The following is a 23,254-nucleotide window of genomic DNA, read 5'->3' on the forward strand; positions in this document are numbered from 1 at the left end:
TCTGATTGCATTGATGAGGTTATTTCTGCAATTCTCTACACGCTGAATAAATTTGATAATAGGTTCTTTATAATCCTGTTTGCAATTTCTGAGTTCTAATTCTAATTGAGACGTATGTTTATTTTCACCGTAAGTAGTATTTAGAAAAGATTTGAAATTGTCATAAGATTCAAATTTATAATTCGAAATTGTATATTTGGCGTTGCCTACTACGCAGTGAATTATGTATTTTAACAGGATGGGTTTTAATTCATTCGGACATATTTCAAAAGCCGTATCACAGTCATTAAGAAATGGGTATAGATTTTTCCTTTCTCCATCGAAGGTTGAAATAAATTTCATCAGGGTATCTAAGCTTAGTGACGACATAGTATTATTGTAGTTATTGATAATTTTCATATAAATGAATGAATAATTAATTTACCGTTCTGTTGTGGAGAATAAATACCTACACTTTACACTGTCACTGTTATATACACTAAGCACTTGACACTCGGAGATTATGTCTTGATGATATTGGAGATTTGAAGATCTGATGGACGCTTGAAGAATATGAAGCTGTAGCTTGAAGATTATGAAGCTGTAGCTTGAGAATATGAAGCTGGAGCTTGAAGATTTGAAGTTGGAGCTTGTAGAATTCGAGTTTTGATTTTGAAGAATTGGAGAATTGGAGATTATTCGTCGAATTTAGGAATTTGAAGATATTTGAAGACTCTTGCTTTAATGATTTTGATGATTTAGGAGAATATACAACTTTATATTATTAAATAGATTTTTAATTTCCGTTCGTTTTTCACAACGATGTACTTTAAAAAAACAATTAGTTTATACGTAATATTATTATGTGTTTTATTTTTAGGATTCTTGCTATTTTTAAAGAATTTGAATTCACCGTTAATTTATTTCACGTTATTTTAGCTTTATCCACACTTCCTGACACCAATTTTATGTTATGGGTTGGTTTTAATTAAAAGATATTATTAATTATATTTAACGTTTCTTTTATTCCCGATTTATAACACAAAATCACATACAATTATTATTTCTGGTAAACTAATATAATGTTGAATATTACAAGGTACACAAAATTACAAGGTACACAAATGCGTCCTTCTTGTGAGACGTCCAGCTGTCGAGTGGTTTGTTATTCTGGAATACTTCTAGGAAGGAAACAATAAAAACAAACAAAAGAAATGAACAAGATGCGACATGTTTCAGCCGCTCGAACCCGCTGGGTGACTAACTAACGGTACAAATTTGAATGGCACATAACAGTTCTAATGGATTCAAGCTCTGTACTATTCCATTTCAGTCGTTTTTTGCGACCCGGGTTTCGCCTTTCGGCATCTTCAGGCGTCGTGTACACTCACCAAAGGCAAATACACACTGACAACGAACACCCTTAACTCCAACTTATATAGTAAATCAATACAATAAAGTAGGTAAAAACTCCATTACCTACCTATTTAGTCAGAAATCACAACAAAAAATACAACAAACAAATAATTATGAATAACTGAAGTAAAAAACCTAATTAGTAAAAACCCTCTCTTATTAATAACAATACACTGGACAGCATATTATTATAATACATCGTCAAACCTAATAATAGGTCAAAATTCTTTATAACAATAAGAATACTACACTCAAGAGGTGCAAATCGTCAATTCTAAGAAAAAATAAATAATCGAGTTAACTAATGAGATATTAGTCTTTAATAATACTCTTACAAGGTACCTACTTTTAAAACATTATTTTTTTAACAAAGTTTAGGTTGGAGTTAACGGTGTTCGTTGTCAGTGTGTATTTGCCTTTGGTGAGTGTACACGACGCCTGAAGATGCCGAAAGGCGAAACCCGGGTCGCAAAAAACGACTTAAATGGAATAGTACAGAGCTTGAATCCATTAGAATTTAAATTCAAATTCCATCAAGTACCTTCGGTCGAAAGTATTAATGTTATACCTATAGGTATTGCATTTTTATAAATAAGTCGAAACTTTGTTTACAAAAACACTAAAATATAGATACGTATTGCCAGTCAACAATGTAATGATTTCTTTATTACATTGGGTACATTATACTGACGATTACATAATATTATTTACTGACATAAAAATGAAACACAACCTTTGAGTTTGGTAAATATTTCGTTGGTCGATTCTCTTCTCATCGTTTATTATCATAATCTACTATTGAAGACTTACTGAATGATTATTCAATTATTATAAGTAGTTGAAAACTGTAATGAATAGAAAATCAAAAATATTACTCAGTGATGTAGAATTAATGTGTTCATGACGTTGTTTGGAAGACAGATCATTCAATATAGTGATATTGTTATACTATTTTTATTGTTACTTTTAAGTCGTATTAAAATTGAATATATTTTGTAAATTCGAAATGTAATAAATTTAATTACTCTTAATTTTTAACACATGTATGAAATATTATAATATCAACGTCAAATTGAAATCAGTTATTAGCATTAAAAACGCCTCGAAGTAAAAAATATTACGTCAGACTACTCCATACTTGGAATCAATCAATCAACAAGACATCATTATTAATATAGTTGTAGGTTGTACGCTCTAAAACTAAATAGATTTGCAAAGAATCTATTATACATAAACATAAGTAGACGTAACTATATAATAATATATCTATATACATGTAATTGTATTGAATATTTTTTCAGTAAAATGCAGGGCCTCATTAATTATTAAAGTGGCCTTTTCGTTTTTCTTATGTGCCATATCCGTCGTCGGAGGTCGGTGAATTTTTTGGTTATTATATTCCCTGTCGCTGCTCTGAACAGGGATGGAGTGCTGAGATCATCCCAGTCTCTGAGATTTTGTGAGTGTAGATAGTATCTCCGTTCCATATATTAGAAACAAAAAACACGCCAACTTACCATTTTCATTCTTCTTCTTCTTTCAAGTCCCAGGTTTAGATTGTGGCTACATAGTATTTTCCTCAGTCACGTAGAAGCCGTCCTGCCATTCTTGATTCGGCATTTCACTTCAATGGTATGGGCTCAGCTATCATGCAGAGTTCAACCAAATTATAATGGAATGTGCTTTCTCCAAGGGCACTACATTTTCGTTGTATATTCTGTCATCGACGGATACTGGGTGTGCGGTGGTATGACTTTAAGAGCAACGAAGAGATAAGAGAACGCACCAAGCAGTCTCTCATCACGCTGAGAGTGAATAAGCGACGTTGGACCTGGCTCGGCCACGTGCTGCAGATGCCAGAAGAGAACCTCCATCTGGCTTGCCTGTTCTTTAAGCCGACCGGATTCCGGCCTCCTGGAAGGCCGCTAAATACTATTTACAGAGTGTATACGGCGAAACTACGGGATGCTGTTGGACCTGGAACGAAGCAAGAAGACTGGCGAGCGACAAGGATTCTTAGAGGCAGAGCTTAGTGGTGTCCATATGCTCCAATTAAGGGGCGGATATGACCGAAGAAGAAGAAGATTCTGTCATTTAGACTATTTAGAGGAAACTTGCTTAAACTCTCATGTATTTTGTTTTTTCAGTATTCCCAATAAATACATAAAGAATTAAAGTTGCACTGGGCCCAAAAAAACGTTCGTCTATTTTTTTTAAACAATAAATCTTCTTGTATTTTTTTCGAAAACTACCTTATAATCAAACTCTAATAAATTATTTTAATTTTCGTATCGACAATAGAGGACGTGAACATGATAACTATTTACGAGTGTCATCTACCTATTTATAGGTTGTAGCAATCTAAAAATACTGGAGAAAACTATCGCAATTAATTTATTTTACAAGCCGGGGCTTTGTCAATATAGCTTTATGGTAAATACGGATCTGGTAACAGGGATGCCTAGTTGTACATCTTGCATCATGTGTATTCAATATTTTTAAGCCTGGGATACGCATATCTTTTTATTTTATTGTGATCGATAATTGTCACAGTTAATAATGAATAGTTGTTAGTAAGTTAGTAAACTAAATGTTGTAAAAAGGTACATACAACCTCTTTTGATTTATAGTCAGTATCTGATGAAGGAAATTCGAAGTTATCGAATTTTAACTGGTGAAACTTTATTTGGCAGTGGGTATTTACAAAACTAGACTAGGTACTTGAACAATTATTTTTACAAATTATTACAACGTTTTTCTTAGCTCGTATTCTTATTTGTCCGGTGGATCTTTGTCCGGTACAAATCTTGCAATCGAATTTTAACTAACTTCCCGACTAGCTAAACATTTGAAACTTTTAGAATATATCAGAACACGATGCCAATGCATTTTTTTTAATTTTAGCCATCTTTAAGTAGAATTGAATTAATTTTCAGTTAATTCTGTTTTGTATGAAAAGTTATTTTGATACCATTATTGGTTGCTAGGAGTCTGGGGTCTTAGCAACTAAATTATTAATAAAATTATATACGTGCGTTAATATGGAAATCAATATGACATATTGTCAAGTACAAATTTTATTTTTTTGATCGTTTAAGCTAGCCAAGTCAAGTTTATATCGTTCAACAGAATTTAAAAACGTCGTATATAAAAAGTTCTTTTTATCTTGTAATTATTTTTGGATTAGAACACTTGAATGACGTCATTTGAAATAAATATGCTAGCACCATGGTTGTGTAGGCAGGGATATGGTGTTGATTTGTAATTTCTTACCGTCAATTCTTGGTGGAATGACATTGTATTAATTTAAAAAAATCTATGTAGTAATTATTACACATAATTTAATAAACTTCTACATACTGTTTGCTTAATGTATTACCTAACACAAATAATGGAAATAACATGGAAGAAAATTTCACTGCGGTTGCAATATTTTATGAAACGCAGTTTGTAGAAAACAAATGAAAATAAAATTCAAAATGTAGTAAATATTTCTTTAATTTATTAAACATGAAAATATCTATTGTGTTATCTATACCAATGAGCATAATATCTGAGTTGTATATTTATTTGATTCGGAGCAAAATAAAAAATTGCACAGTCTGCAACCGGTTGGACATCCGTGTCTTACGTATGAACATCATTATTTACATCATCATTCTTAGAGTAACATAATATTGGTAACAAAGATTATTTTTTTCAATAACGTTTCTTTTCTTTTATGCTAATGTCACAAAAAACTTTAGAAATATATTTAGCATTGTTTTATTTTCTTTTCAAAGCAATAATTTAAAATTGCAAAAAAGAAGCTTTGAATTAAATGCACACCTAATACATTATTGGAGACAATAGAGATTTAGTTATATTCATCTTCCAACAATAAAAAGCATACCATTATTCAATTTAATTATAAAATATTTCAGTATACTAGTTAGCAAATAATAATGTTATTCCTACGTAGTTTGTGAGCCAATTAAAAAGAATACAATATTACAGACAGTAAAATTGTTATATATATTGATAACTTCGATTGGATTATTATCATTTGGGTACAATCTACATTATACTAGATAGATAGAAAAAAAATTTCAGTTTCATAAAGACTAATGAATAGAATTATGTTTTGCATAATATGTATATTATCTACATATTACAGTTTGATACGTAGGATTTTTTATATCCGTTTTGATTCAAGTTACTTTTTTTACAAAGATATAAGTGAGTACATCCAATACTTCTTACAGTATCATTGGATATAAACAAGTTAGTCGACTAGTTATAAAATAATTTGCGGTTTGTCGTTCGAACTACTCATTGATATTATAAATGTAATTATTATGTTATAACGAATTTATTGTTTTTATAGGGTTATCTATCATTATATTTTTTACATGCTACGAAGTTATGTAATGCATAATATTAATAATACATTTATAGCAGGGGGTAAACTTTTTCGTCAAAGGGACAATTTTGAAATCAAAAATATTTCGCGGGCCGCGCTCTTTCTTTTTTAAATATTTTCTGTTTTTAAAAAACATAAGACAAAAAAAAAATTCATTGTGTAAACTAGGGAATCCAATCCCGAGCCAAAATTCTGATCCCGGGATTTCGGGATTACAATTTGAGAATCCCGGGATTGGCATTTTTTCCATTGTTTATATAAAAATTTTATATTTACAAATAACATTGATAAAATTGGTCAAAAGTAAATCTAGTATAATTTATACTATATAAGACATTTATTGTTAATATTGCATACGTTCAATCTTGGAAAAACACAAGTTTAACGGAGTAAATAATATTGTAATATAAATAATAATGTGAATTTAATAGGAGATTGCTGTTTCTGATAGTAAAGACTTTGAATGGATTAGCGAGATTTAAAATAGTATAGCAAATAATCATGGCGTACTTATGGCAGGGCTCGAAATGGACTGGAACGCACCGGAGCGCCGTTCTGGGTCATAAAATCCTCAAAATTATCGCTCCGTTTCGTAAAAATATTAAATTGACCATCTGAGCGAGATAATGGCATAATAAAAAAAAATCTAACACACTTTTTTTTAATATAAGTGTAGGTATACAATTAGATAACTTAATTAACATAAGATATAATAAATAAGTTAATATTATCGTAAAATAATCGAGCGCTCCGGTTCGTAGAATTTTCCATTTCGAGCGCTGACTTATGGCCTTTCCGCTTCATAAATCTAATAAGTCAGTCAAATCTGAAACTGCCGTAAAACGTATGATATCATGGTGGAATAAGTTTGTTAATAGTGCGAAGCATTGTTTTTTTCCAATCTTTCAATTTTTAATAATTTATGTGAAAAAATAAAATGAATCGGCAACATACACATGGGTATAAATTAAACTTCATTCAAACTCAGTTTATTTCTAATGTAGTTATTTTTTATTAAAAGTATTTTTTCTGTTATATTTTATTTTCCATAAAAATGGATAAAAAAATCAATCCCGAAATCCCGGGATTATGTTTATCAATCCCGGGATTCATATGTATCGAAAATAGCTCGGGATCCCGGGATTGGAATCCCTAGTGTAAACTAATATTTTTAACTAAATATACATTATTATTAATTTTATTAATATACTAAAAAATATATTTAAATTTTTTCACATTGTGATTTTTACAATTGTTTGTTTGAAATTAAATCCTGAAATCTAGGCTCAAATTTTGTGGTGTGAATACGCAAAACAGATGCATGGCAGATACTGTGATATGGTTGTCTGTTAATTTTGATCTTAAGTTTAATTTATTAATGCTCATTGTAGAAAATGTTTTTCATAAAATAAATATAGGTACTTCCAAATAAAGAAGCCATTTGATGGGCATGTTTAACTATATTTGGATATACATACCTGAAGTGAAAGTCCTTTGTAGAATACAATTAAATTCTTATCACGATAAGATGCTTTTGCTTCCAAGTTCTCTTGCAAATCTAATAATTCAAACTGCATATTTACGTGAACAGCGCCGGGTTACATTAAAAGGTATCTTGAAAAATATTAAACTTCATTTGATGTTTCTTGAAATCCAAGAAGCTCTTAAGCCGGCGCTCCATTGACACGTAAGCCAGACGATTTACATTCTTCTGACTTTTTTTCGTGTGGAGCACCCCAGATCTGTGGACTTTTTAATCCGCAGACCAGGCTCGTTGGATTTCAAAAATGTTTGATATTTTACTCACTGAGTTGCCAGACGTCGTCCGTCGATCACTATGTATATTCGATATGACATTAATACGCGATTATTCGGACCGAAAAAAATCTGTAATTGTTTTAAACATTTTCATTGATTATTTTTGTTAATTTACACTTTAGAAAATGAGAGATTTATCAATTATTTTTTTATTTGTATTTATGAAATTCATAAAAAAACCTAAAACTTTTGTTGTTTTCACTACTATATTATTTTATGCACATCTACCTATAAATAACACAAAATTATAGAATTATCGGAAGACATAACGATAATCGCAACTTTTGACTTTTGACAGCTCGACTTTTTTATTCGTTCGTTGATCAGTAGCAGAGCATAGACAAATCGGACGATTTATTGTCCTCGGACTTTTGGCACGCCAATGGAGTGCTGGCATTAGAAAATTCATCTAACACGCATTGAATGATCTTAGAATATTTTTCTGATCGAAGAATACTAGAAGCCTCGGTAGATCCATTCAAAAGAGTCTGTCATGCTTCCAAATAACTTTTCCAGCATCGAATTTTTGTTGATTAAGTCAAATCTGCTACTCTGAAGCCTTCACATAATCAAAGATATCGGAAATAAACGCATTATTTCCTTGGATTTTTATATTTAACTCGTTGATAATTCCAGTAATGTCAACCAACAGCTGAAATTTACGATGATTCAAAGCATTTTTATGGTGAAATTAACTGTTTTTACCACAAAATCCATAACATTTTGCATACACAATCTACGAGCTACAGGATTTACAGTGGTGATTTTGGATTATATTTTTCAACAGAACCGGTAAAATTTGATAGCTAACAACACAACAACTATGTCAGCAGCGCGCCCGTAACTGCGCCTGCGCTGAACCCCCTCACTTCGCACATCCGCATACACAAATATCCAAGTGTCTGACCATTCATTCTTGCCAGAGGATATTTAATTTCAAATGTAATTTTTAATATTCGACAAGAAGAATAAAAAATAATACGGATTTAACATTAATCTCGCGGGACACACCAAAAAGTCATGCGGGACATACTTTGTGAACCCCTGATTTAGAGTAGGTATTATAGTTTTAACAAGAGGCACGGTGTAGGAAAACATATAACATTATCAATTACATTATTTTTAAGCATTATTTCATTGCAAAATAATTAAACAGGAAAACTAACTACCCCAGTTTAAAAGTCTTGAGATTACCTTGATACAACATTTACAGATTCACTACCAACTCCCTAAATTTGGATTAATATGTACATTATTACCTATTACGTTAATTACAGTTATGGGCTATGTAAATGTAATATATTTATTACGTTATCTGCTTAATACTTAGAGTAAGTGCAGGGATTGTGGAACACCCTTTTTATTTTTGACTCTAGTAGCCAAAATTGTATTTCTTTAATCAATTTGAAACATTTATTTAATAGATAATTTAATTGGGTACTTATATTTACATGTAGTGAAATGCTGTATAGTTAAAAATATAAACTTTGTCTTATATTGAATTAAATTTAAAAAAAATGAATAAATTCCACATTACCTGCATAGTGAAGATAATATGGAATACTATTTCAGATGTTACATAGTTCAGTAAAAAAAAATGATTAACAACAATATTCGCAAAAAAGGATTCTATTCACCACTGGGACAAACCTCATAAGTCAAATTCTGACAAATTACACCTCGTACCCATACATATTCTTCAACATCTTTTGAAAATGGTTCAGTGCATAACATGCATGCACAAAGCATCCATTGAATTTTTTTGTGCTTGAAACATTTCAATAGATTCCATGTGCAATGAAGAATCTTTGGAGCCTTCGTTAATGCCATAAAAACTATCGCAACTCGAATCAGATTCCGTTTCACTTTTAACCTTTGGAATATATTCCACATTACCTTTAACAAAGTATTCCACAATACCAAGTTGGACCCAATTTCAATCCAATAAGTATAAAATATTAAAGGCTTAAATGTATTATAAATCACGTGGTTATATTTAATCCACATGAAATAAGGATGGCTTTACAATTACACACAAATAATTTAATTACTTTTTACCGGAGAATCAGCAAATCAAACACGAGCGTGAAAAAAGTGAGACCTTCCAGAAAATCATGTAACGCCAGATTAACAAAAACATGGTTCTCGTAAACTGTTTAACCAACAATGCCGTGAGTTACCGACATTATGTTAGTTTTAACATTAAACTAGAAATGGAACTATTTATATAAACGATAAATAACCATATTCCACATTCCCTGCACTTACTCTATAGTACGCAAAATAATTCATTACATTTTCTGATATTAATCTGTATGTACATTGCCTCGTGCTATTAGGCTGTAGCAGCAGGTAAGTATTCCGATTATGGTTTAGTTGGTTTAGCATCTTATAATGTCTTACGTAACTTGAAGCCTCATTATTGGAGTTAAATAAAACTGACTGAATGGCGATTAACTAATAATAATTCTCTTCCTCATTGCTTTTAATACAAATAAATGCAACCTCATAAACCTTAACCATCTGTTTATCCGTAAAGCGAGAAATTGAGATGTCACGGAATTGAATAATAGTTTTTCATAATATGAACATAGGTAATGAACTTATTAAAATTATATAATATTCGTATTATTCAAATCAATGTTTACATACCTAAATAATATCTTTAAGCAGAGTAGCTACTTGGCTACCTATATGTTATCTCCCTTTTTGTGAAAATATGTCCTACTGAAATTTTTCAAACAATTTTCATAAAAAGGCATGGTGGTGTTTATACCGCGATTGCTATCACTATATAAATGTAAATAGGTTCAAACCGTTATGAGAAAATCACTCGGGCAGCGCCACTGACAAGGCGAATTTAGAGTATGTTTAGATTCATAATAATGACATCTTTCACGGAATGAGCATCACCAAGTGGAAGTTTCATATTTCTTAAATAGATATGGGGCAACTTAATTATAATATGAATGTATGGTAATATTGGTAAGTAGGTATGTAATTTATTCATCATGAAGTCTCTAGTGTTGAAATATTTACTGGGTTAACACGACTCCCTTTACCGTTTTTAAGCCTCATGTTAAATAAAAATAACTTATAAACAATTTTTATTAATTTTTGACTCGATAATAGATAGCAGTTGTCAAGTGAAAAAATGTGATATAAGTGTTTATTTTCAAAACTTGACTTAATTTTATTGTATTATTAAGACGGCATTTATGTAAGTACTTTACAAATGTTGTATCCGGACAAAATAACCGCCGGACTCTCTGCGACATTGAATAAAATTGATACCTACATTAACTTTTGTTGGTAGGAATTATTTAAAGATTAAATTTAGGAATTTTCATAAAAAAACAGTAAAATAAGCAGCGCTCGAAATGAAAAAAAATATGAACCGGAGCGCTCGATGTTTTACGAAAATATTTGTTATTTAATTGTTTTACGTGTATTTTATAAAAATAAGTGTGTTAGATTTTTTGTTATATAGCCAATCTAGCTCAGAAAGTCAAATTAATTTGTCCACTTGACACGAGCGATAATTTTGGGGATTTTATGAACCGAAACGGCGTCCGGTACGCTCCGGTTCATTTCGAGCCCTGAAAATAAGACAATTTTTGACTACAGATGATTTTTTTTAAATACCTATGTCTATCATAAGTTCATAAGTAGATATTATACGTATTGCATGAAGATGTCAAACCCAAAAGTTTCAGTTATAACAACAATTATTATTATTTAATATTGCATGGGTGTTAAATAAAAAAATCAACGTACTTCCTTATAACGGTTATAACTATACTAATCCAATTCGTTTAAATTGATCTATATAATATGCTATTTACAGGTTGTAATTGCACGAGAAACTGTTAAATGAACTTGAATAATATTCATGTCACATGCTTCCGGTATATGTTTCCTTTCTCCATACAGTTACTTATTCGCATAATACCGCCGAATGGGTTAAGTAAAGGCATTGAAGTCACGTAAAGCAACAAATAAATCACTAATGTAAATTATACAAGTGTGGTCATTCTTCATAGTAATTGTTTGCGTAATGCTCGCAATGGGTAGTCATCGATTAGTCAATAATAATATTACAGTAATAGTTTTTTTCATAGACGCATAGAGACCATTTTGACCTCGTGATAAAACATAAAACGCAACTTTCTTAGAAATGACAATATTATATCATAATAGTAAAATTATTTATTGTTTCCTGCAAGATATTGTCCATGATTTCCTGTTGTCTTTAGATGCCGATTATTAAAGAATAGATGACAACGTGTTATTTTTAAAATAATTCTCAGATATTGTCATCGAGGAAGTTAAAATATTTTTTAATCGCGCGAAAGAAAGGATGCCAATATTGGTAATAAACGGTTATTCAATATTGTTCTGTAATAATAATTGTTAATAATAAAACAGTATTATCAACTGTCGTTGACAAAAACAAGTACGAAAAAATGCTAGATTTTGTGAAAATAAAATTAAGTATATTTACTTATTCTACCAAGATCGAAGTCAATACATTTCTTTCCCTTCGCGTATCGAAAAAATGTCCTTACATATAAAAACCACATATTTTAACAGAAATATATTTTTAAATTGACAACAAAATCCCTATATTGTGTCAACCTAAGCACACATTAAATTATACGATACAATTTTACTATAAGACCATGCATGCTCTTATGGCTTCAACGCGTTAAATTATGTTATTTTATTTCTCATGCTACTAAAATAGGTACCGACCTACCTGCATTAAGTAGGTATGTGGTAGTCAGAAATTTAATGCGCATGAAAATAAATAAACTAAATATCTAGCGTATTTGGAGACACCAAAAAATTCTAGTAAAAACGCCACAAGCCAGATGAGTTTTTTGCAAAGGCGCCTATCGAAAAATGCTAGATCTGGCAAAAATGATAAATTGGCAACACTGTAAGCAAAGCATACTATTTACAATGGATTTTACGGTCTCACTGAAGCTATTTTTTATTAGTCATCTGATTACATAATTATGAAAATTCTTATATTCATTGTATCAATTTGCATAATATATTAATTAGCATACCTGTACTGTTATTAACTTATCTCTAATCGAACATAATGTTATGAAATTTCCCTTTTGCTATTTCAATATGATAACATCAACCATATTGAAGTGTGATGCAATAACTATCATGTTGTTTAGTAATAATATTATGAACACTATATACGTATACCAGTGGCTGTCAAACTGTCGATTGGTGGCGTTGCAATATAAACCCAGTGATACAATGATTTAACATCACTTTTATCCGCCAGTGTATATCATTGCCTTTATCGGTTTTATCTCGTTTAACTTCATTTTTTAATTTTCACTTCCAAATATTTCTGGATATAAACAATTCGTCAATTCAGCTGCTTTTACAACACACCTGGTAATTTTTGCTTTGATACCGCTGATTAAAGCCATTTAATGATTGCGGGTCGTTCACACCATGTCAAATAATATGCTTATATGCTATACATAGCCCCCTCTACCTGTCGCTCCACGTGAAGAGCAGTATATAGAATGTTACATTCTTAAATCTTGTGTTCTTGTATAAAAAATAGTTTATTAGAATACCAAATTCCAAGATTGTTTTAAAATCGCTTTGGTGTACGATAATATTCATGTTTTATATTAACAGTTTTATGATGCCTGGACTCGAACAAAGATGTAAAAGTACACTAGATTACAATACGATTTTATCTGTGAAGGTTTATTCACAGTAGATTGCAATAGTATTGTATTCAATAATTAATGTATTTATTTTTATTTTCATTGCAAATAGCTACACAAACAAAAATATTTCGTAATTAATGTTAGCAAAAGTAACTATCTAACTAATTTGTTATAATTCTGTCCAAAGTCTAAATAGTAGCGAATTCCGTGAAACAAATTGGTTTCATGGATAACATCAGAGAATTCATTTTAATTTGATCGTCGGATTATGCAACGCAATTTGATGAATATAAATTATATAACTTATATTGTTTTAAATAAGCAACTTCGATTTTATTTCAAGTGGAAATTGCAAAAAAAAACATGTCATATTTGGTTTGGAAAACTTTATTATATATATTATATTATATTATATATATATATATATATTTGGCGGTGATGATGAGGTGGAGGAGATAGAAGGTCGTTGTTGCGTGGATGTTTGGAGAAGAGTTTATTGGTCGGTACAAGAATACAATAATGCTTTAATAAAGCTAACAGGGTGAGATTATAATCGCTGTAATGATGTACTGGTGAGATCGATATGATCAAGAGATTGATTATATTAATGAACTGAGAGACTTGATTCAAGTGGAATGACGTTGACTATGTCGAGTGAAGGACTTGTCATATTAGTAGTGCGTTTCGTGACGGACTCGCTGAGTTGAGGGAGGATTCATGAACTGTCCTTCCAATTTATGCAAATGCAGAACATATTATATTACAAGATATATTGTCACAATTAACTAATCATAATCGACTCTACTGATCTAGTTATCATTGAGAAAATACTACGAATATTATCGATTTATTGTTCTGTTATGACAACAAAACATATATATTCAAGTGTGTCACTCATTTAATGCTGAGTGGTATGATTACTACATTATATAATATATAATATGACAGTTAGGAAATAATACTTCACAAAGATTCCATGGTCACTGAAAAAAATGTAGGTAATCTAATGTGAATCAGATACCTACTCGTACATTGGTCTATCTATGCCAATGGGTTCGGTACAATATTGCATTTAAATATAGTTTTACTCTCCGTATAAACACTTAATAATATTATGTATATACTAGGGACTGTAACCCCAGATAATATTGTCGATCGCTGAATAAGTATTTCCAATTTAAATTCCGGTTCCGAACTCGGAATCCAAGGATTATGAAAACATTAAGGGGCCGCTGAAGAGCTCGACGTTCAAATATAATTCAGTATAAAAAGGACCTCGGCGTCGTAACTACGTTAATTTAAATCGATCTTTTCGCAAAAATCACTAATCATCGGAGATTTTATTTCAAGAAACATTATTATTATTACTGATAATTTCTGCCGCGGAGCATTATTATTTTTTTAATGAACACCTGCGAGATGTAAAGCCGATCAGAAAACAGGGCTGTCAAAATAATATTAAGCATTCATATTTTTAAAATGTTAATTTCATCATAGTTTTTAATCAAACCTGTGCAAGTACGTGGAACTTGGGTGGATTTTGTAGCAAACATATTATTGATATATATACGGGTATATTATTATTATAACCCAATTCAAATTGAACATAGGTTGATACTCAAATACTATTATAGTATGTTTATGATTTCGAGAAAATAATACGATGGTATAATTAATCCATATCAATTATTTGAAAACATTACATTCGCACTTTGCACAAAATTACAAACACATTCGAAGTTTGCCGCACACGTACAGACCACGTGATATTTGTTTACGCAAAATCGTCGCTTTTCAAAATGGCGAATTTGATTACCAGATTTTACTGCGATGAATCAGCATGTTCCTTTTTGTCTTTTTTTATTCGTAGGTTTGTTTACTATGTACACCGAGAAATTTCCATTTATAAACTCGGAAACGATTTTTACAGAAGAGTTTTGGAATATAATGCAACCAAAACTGGAAAAAATTCTATCATGGGTGTTGACTTCCTGAATTAGCTAACCCCAGGTCCATGCCACTACGTGAACCACAGTGGATATTAAGCCATTTCCACACTGGCAACAAGTTGCTGGCAACCTCATTAAATTTTACGATACTTACGATAATTGCTTAAGAAATTTTACGATAATCATCATAATTATCGTAAAATCTAACGAGGTTGCCAGCAAATTAACTTGTTTCCAGTGTGGACCCGGCATTAGATGCACAAAACTTAAATAATATATATTATAAATAAAAATTTAAAATTATAAATATATATGATTTATGTCTTCGACAGCCATGATGAAATAAATGTGAAATATGAGTCGGATCAGTCATAGAGCAACTTTATTAACACAAACAACTTTGACACGACCTTTTTATATTAACTAGTAGACCAGATATTATGGACCACATGTTAAAAAATCATATTTTCAATTCTCAAGGCCAATTCTGTAGAACGTCCTCTTAAAGATTTGAACAATTATATTATTGTGTATTTAATTTTATATTAATCTATTGAGCAACTATCATTTTTATACTTATATTTAGTTCTTCAATATATGTTATTTCAAATGAAAATTACATAAAAGCGAATATTAATATTTATATATAAGCAATATATTTGTCAACTTTACAATGAATTAAGATGAAGATAATAAACACACCGTTTGGAATGCATATTTTTTTGTATTTACGTTAGGTTTATGAAAATATTGGGTTAATATTTACCGCACTTGAAATTTACCTTATTTTAAATACAGATTTATTTTTATTTGTTATAGATGGGGTACCCGTGTCCTACCAGTATGGAACTTTCGCCGAGTATGTCAAAGTCTGGAGCAGAGTGTAGGTGTCCCCCGCGCACGTTGAGGGCCCCCAATTCAACAGAATGCCATTCGATTTTCACGAAGGGACCTTGCCAAGCTGGAGAATTCTTCACCCCTGATACATCGAAACCGGTTTCGGGGTATGAACTAAATACTTAATAAAACTATTATTATTTTTTAAACATAAACAAGTATAAATATGTACTGGCAAATATTAATATAATCAGTATGTATAAACATTAATAATAATTATTGGGATGTTTTGGCGCCATTTATAAATCGTGTTTGTAATATCCATCCATATCCAATGTTCAATTAATAAGAAAAAATAATTATTTTAAACACAGCGACATCTAGTAAAGATACCTAGAAGGTGGGGTGTATGTCTCGTAATTCCGTCAATAGATGTATCTATAAAATCGCAACTTTTGATGTGATCGCCCTTAATAATAAAGGTTGACGTTTTACCTTGGCGAACTTTGGAATAGCTCTAATGCAATGACATTATTAATGGACAACGCACTCAGTACAGTAGCTAGCAAGTAAATTCGCGCATAGCGACATTCGCATATGTATATGTAGACGTCACGAAATTTCCATTATAATCACGCATCGGGAATTTATAGCAATATCACCTTTATTGTAATGGCGTTAGAACAGTGTTTCTAGTGTCAATGTTAATTTGAGCGAACCCGTTCGAACCGAACCATTCGGCAGACCCGACAAAAAGCATCGGGATTTTATAGCAATATCACCTTTATTGTAATGGTTTGAACAGATTATACCATTCGGCAGACCCGACAAAAAAGTGAGTGTCATTTTTTTCCAGATGCTTCGTCCATGTTAATGTCATTGCTCTAATGATACAAATATTAAATTTCATAGAATGAGTATATGCAAACGGTAGCTCAAAAGATACGAGCACTCATGCGGATACTGAAGGATATGAGGTTCGAGTACCACTTGGCCTACCGTTTTTTCTAGGCTTTTTCTTGGTAGATACGTATATTTTCTGAGATTTTTCACAATTATTTATTTTCAATAATAAAAATCTTAAATCTCGTGTGAATTTGGTACCTACCTATAGAATAAATAATAATAACTACGTATTACTTGCCAACACATATCTTAATATCACCCGCACCCTTTGGTAGTCAATATACTTGCATCCATCATCAGGGAAAAGGTACATAATTTATTTTTATAATATTAAATCGATGACCACAATTAAGTAGGTATGAGAATAATGTATTAAAAAAACTTACTTGTATATATTATTTTCAGTTCCCGACTCGGCACATGTGCGCGTCCAGTAGAGTGTCCTGATCCCACTCAGTTAGCTTGGCCACAAGATGGAAGATGCTATCGAAGGATGAGCAGAGGACCATGTATTCCTGGTCTCATTCTGGTGATGGACAAGGATGGTATTCCTAGTTGTCAGGTGAAGAATCAAATTTTTTTTTCAATTAAATTTTACACAGAACTTCCGTGTTGTCGCACATTAGACTCTATTAAATTTTTTAAACCGACGGTTTGAAGTCCAAAATGTTCATACATTTATATTAATATACAAATTATGGACTTTAATCTCTAAATAACACCAAATACCTACTGTTTATTTAGCTTTGAGTTCCAATACAGCCTAGGTCGATACTACATACTCATGTAGTAATTTGATAGTTTTCCAATTTACCGAATACGTATTAAATTAAATTAGATTAAATTAAATATAAAATTTGTAATATATTTGTGAAGAAGGTAGATATTTGAGAACAATATTTCCCTATAACTTCATCGTAGCATACTAGGCTAAGCGTCGGTCTTAGAAATTTGACTGTATGTATTCGATCTATTAAATATCGCCTTCCTCCACTTCTGGACTCCGAATCATTCGGTTCGGCAAAAATTTAAAATGTTTGTATAATTATATCATTCCAATGACTGATACTACAACCCAATGACATGATAAGGAAAATAACCCAAGAATACCTCCTCAAGAACTCATTAAGATATATGTCTCAAATTATGAAATTTTCCAAGATGGCCCTTGGGGGCCGTCGATAAATGACGTCACATGAATTTTAGTATTTTGACATCTACCTCCCTCCATCATTACACTTCGTTGCAAATTTTTTCATCACTAGCATAAATTACGTTCGTTCGTTAAAAAATATTATCGATTTTAAGATAATAATGATTTCTCAAAATATTTTATTGTCAGGTTCAGTTATCCAGTTATTATTTAGTTTTTTGACGACGTCACACGTTATACAACCCTATATCATATATGAACAACGCCTTCCCATATTTTGAGATCATTAAAAAATATGCTACATGCATATAAGATCCCAAAGATGGATTATACAATAATAACCAAACTATCTGTGCTGTAATCAAGGTATGGCTACATGAACAAAAATTTAAAGAATATTGCCAAAAATTTTATTTTGACTATGAGTAAAAGCAAAAGTAAAATCAGGACATAATTTTAGTAACTTATAAATATTTTTTAAGTTTATTATAATTAATTTCCACGGTACCTAACAAGCATTGTCAATACAATATTATTATACTGAACACATTTTTAAACTACCTAAATAAGAATTCATTTTCTTATAAGTACTTGGACTCGATCACGTACTTGACCTTCTGATTTCATTATTCAATGAAAGGTCATACTATTTGTTGTTTTACAAACATACATGAAAATGTATGCAATGTTTTGCACTCAAATACTTAACATTTCATCAGTTTAAAATGAAACGTTCAATAATCAGGTTATGCAATTGATTCATTATGAAGTTTAGTAGCGCGTTACACCTGACATTGGATGTAGGTTACTTGGAAATACCTCTTACATTGAATATTATTAAATCGATACGTTTTGTGAAAGCTGACTAAGAATATTAAAAATAATATTACTTTACTTACTTCTTCTGTCTGTTTATTTATGCCCCAATAGTGGGGCATAAATAAAGTACAAGGTCGTTCCGCTTCCCTCGATCAATCGCAAAATGTTGTACCTCCCGCCATCTGAGACCTACTCTTGCGGCATCCGGAATACATGTCCCAGCCACGTGAAGTATCTCTTTGTGATTACTTCAATCACAGAGGGCTACCGCGTCCGTTCACGAAATCTAATGTTTGTATCGCGGTCGTACCCCTATGATTTGGTGGAGACATCGATTATCAAAGGTCAATTGCTGAGAATTTTGAAGCTCAGCCAGATAGATGCACGTCTCACAACAATACATGAGCACAGGCAGTACGCACGTGTTGAACAAATGGCATTTATTCCTCACAGAATACAGCCTTCAATATAAAAATATATAGGGTTATCGCTTTCATTTTTTGTAAATATTTTCTCCAACGAACTTTATATTATAGTAGATATATAAAGCTGTGAATATATTGAAAAAAATATATCGGAGAAAGTAATTTGTCATAATATGGAACACCTACGGATACATTGCGATTTATTCTCAGGACACAGAATGAATAAAATTATTGGAAATGTGACATCATTTTTATTCAAATACTACAACATTGTTTATTGATTAATTCCACGTTATGTACATTGAATGAGTCAACATTGAAAAAATATCAACAATCAGATTATAAAGAATATCTTGAAATTGTATATTGGTAGGATGAAATAATATAATGGAAAAAAATATGTTTCAGTGTTCAGACACAGGTGAATCGGCAGCTCACATGTGGGATGGAGATGGGAGGTGTTATGAGCATTATACCAGAGGACCATGTTACTTGGGACAACTCTATTTGCCTGGAGGAAAGTGCGCTTGCTTTTCAGACTCGCCTCATTATCATTTGGATACGAAGTCATGTTATGAAATAGGTAAATTGTCAAAACATGATTTAATTATGGTACTAATTACTAGTCAATAATAATTAAGTTTGTTTATTTATTTATTTATAAACGGCGGATGCACCTATAAAAATAAATATTTTATAATCGATAAGTTATCGTAGTGAGTCACAAATTATCATTAGTCTATTACCACTTGAAATAATAATAAATTATTAATTTTAATAGTGAATTGAAAAAGATTTTTTTATCATTAGAATAATGCTATTTAACTACAAGTTTACTAAAAATACACTATTATGGATAACTTCAGAAACATACCTTCTTATTAGTGGAAATAACCTAGAAAAAAATGGGTCAGATCGCGATTCGAGCTCAAATTTTTCACTGTCCTCACTCATGACCCATGAGTCACATTCAGGTTTCAGTTTTAATGCGGTAAATATAAATAAAAGAGATTTCAAGATAAAGACATTTTTACTAATGATATAATAATATATTATATTATGATGTAATTTAATATAGTATTATGATTGATATAATGATGATATAATTGTATTATTATGATGTAATAATATATAATTTAATAATAATTTTAAGTAAACTATATATTTAATTTTATTTTTTTACTTAAAAATGTAAATTAACAAAAACCATCCCGTGATCATTTTTTTTAAATTTATTTACCAGAAATATGAAAGAATAAATATAAATTATTCTTTTTTTAAAGTTATTAATTTACCCTCCTCTACGTAAATGCATGGAATTTGTTACATAAATTAATACGGAATATAGGTTTGTCATTCATTCTCGGTATCACTTATAATTAGACGAGTATCCACAGTAAAAGAGGGAAACAACATACTCATTTGATATTTACGTATACCTAACTACATATCACAAAGTCGATAAAGTAAACAATCGTTCCTCGTGATAGGTCTATTAATATAATCCACAAATTTATTTAATTTTTGGTTTTACAGGTTCCATCGGCCCTTGCAATAAAGGGCACCGCTTCACATTATCCATGGAAGAGCCGAACCAAGCCCAATGTCGTTGCAAGCCTAATAATGCCTTATTCAAAGATGGAGTATGCTACAGGCTTTACACAAGAGGTCCATGCGGTCCCAACGAGCTCCTCGCCCCACCATCTCGCTGCGTTCCACTCCCGTGCCGAAGGTCCAGACTCTATTTTCCGGAACACAAAAGGTGCTTCCGAATTGGTACTCAAGGACCTTGTAAATCAGATCAAGTGGTTATATTTGACTTTGAAGCTAGACCGTCTATAGACGGATTAGCTTACAACGGTATATGTGGATGTGCAGGTGTATTAGCACTTGATAAAGTAGATTCATGTCTTCAGATCAAAATGGCTGACAGTAATTGCGCTGATACCCCAGGAATGGTGGTACTCGAAGGTGCCTGTCACATGCTGTATACTAAAGGACCTTGCGGAGATGGACAGTGGTTAGTGCCTAAAGGAAATAGTACTGATACTAGTGAAAAAGCAGAGTGTGGGTGTAAACCAGGTTTTACAAAATATTCGAGTGACGTTTTGAAAGGTGTTAGTGTTAAAGATGCACCTAAGAAAAAAGGTGATAAAATTAGTTGTTTACCACCGACAGTTACCTTGGCTAGATATCTAAATACTAAATATAATAAACCGAACTGACTCTTTCGTTTATAAAATGTTTTAATACTATTACATTCCATCAGCATTGCGAAGTCAGGCGTCAGATAAAGAATATGATGTTGAAAATAAATTGCATGTAAGATATAATTTAGCCAGATTTGAAAATACTTGGGTAAGAAAAAACTCGATTCTATGAAGGGATGACTTCGGAAATATTCGGAGATACTTATGTATATTACACAATATTATTATAAAGAATTTTATCAATATAATATGAAAAGTATGCCATGACTGTAAATAAAAAATAAATCTGTACATTCGAATAGACATAATAGAATATATATTATATTAAGTTGTTTATGAGTGAGCAAACTGGAAGATAACTGTTTTGATACATACTCAATGCTTTATAATCTAGGTATGTATTTTTTTCTATGTTACTATATTTTCTCATCACTAACCGAATATTATTATGTCATAGTTCAATATATTTTATTTATTTACATTTGTTATTTTTTGGTATCTGACCAACAAACCATTACATTTTAAATGAGTTTTAGACACCCGACTTAATATAAATAATTACAAGATAAAAAGAACTTTTTATATACAACGTTTTTAAATTATCTGTTGAATCATAATATAAACTTGACTTGACTAGCTTAAACGATCAAAAAAAATTGTATTTGATAGAAATTATACTGAAATGTCATTTTGACACATATTGATTTCCATAGTAACGCATGTATATATTAATAATTTAGTTGCTAGAACCCCAGAACCTAGCAACCAATAATAGAGGATTGGAATTCAGATTTCTTCCGAAATAACTTTTCATACAAAACAGAATTAACTGAAAAATAATTCAATTCAGCTTAAAAATGGCTAAAAGTATTAAAATAATGCATTGGCATCGTGTTCTGATATATTCTAAAAGTTTCAAATGTCTAGCTAGTCGGGAAGTTAGTTAAAAATCGATTGCAAGATTTGTACTGGACAAATAACCACCGGAGAAACAAGAATACAAGCTAATAAAAACGTTGTAAAATAGTGACTTATGTGTCATGTTTCATTGTTACTATTACTATTACCAATATGTTGAGAGAAAAAAATAAGAATGACTTGGATGAGTAAATATTTTTTTAGAGACAATTAGTTCTGATGTACAGAATTATATAAACATCGTAACCGCATTATTATAATAAACAGATCATGACGTATTTCCAGAAATAAAAACTTTTATAAAATAATATTTGATTGAGTGTGATTGATATGTGATTGAGATTTTTTGTCTTGAAGATTTTCGAAAAATAATACGAATAGTTAATATTATTCATATATTTTGAGATTCAGAAAATTAAAAGGAATTGTCAAAAAATTACATTCAGAAGTAGCGTTGCACAAAGGTAAAGCTGGAAACCTAAAACATATAAAATTTTGATTCTGAATGAAATTTGTTAACTAATTCAAGGATGTTTTTTTTTCTCGAGGACCATCTCGACTTTAATTTTAAACAGAAATTTTGAAATTCGTAGGCGAAAGAAGCTCTCAACATGCAATCTGAACGGATTTTTAAAGAAATCGAGAATTATAGAATCTGGAGAATCGAAAAGGTTGAGGAATCATCAGTTTTAGTTGGGAATGGGACGACTG

The 23,254-nt window shown here is 31.0% G+C and overlaps 1 protein-coding gene across 1 annotated transcript in view; it reads left to right on the forward strand.

The window, feature by feature from the left end:
- The window catches only part of LOC147064081 (uncharacterized), a 34,116-nt gene extending 12,322 nt beyond the window's left edge, over positions 1–21,794 (forward strand). The window contains exons 3-6 of the mRNA XM_085958902.1: positions 16,095–16,279; positions 17,424–17,580; positions 19,824–19,998; positions 20,952–21,794. Coding sequence (XP_085815028.1) covers positions 16,095–16,279; positions 17,424–17,580; positions 19,824–19,998; positions 20,952–21,640 — 1,206 coding nt within the window. The 3' untranslated portion in view covers positions 21,641–21,794. The remainder of the gene's footprint in view (positions 1–16,094; positions 16,280–17,423; positions 17,581–19,823; positions 19,999–20,951) is intronic.
- Positions 21,795–23,254: the final 1,460 nt, after the last annotated feature.

Source organism: Rhyacophila brunnea, unplaced genomic scaffold (genome assembly GCF_057557595.1).
Source record: "Rhyacophila brunnea isolate RB1 unplaced genomic scaffold, BYU_Rbru_1.0 scaffold_8, whole genome shotgun sequence".
NCBI lineage: Eukaryota > Metazoa > Arthropoda > Insecta > Trichoptera > Rhyacophilidae > Rhyacophila > Rhyacophila brunnea.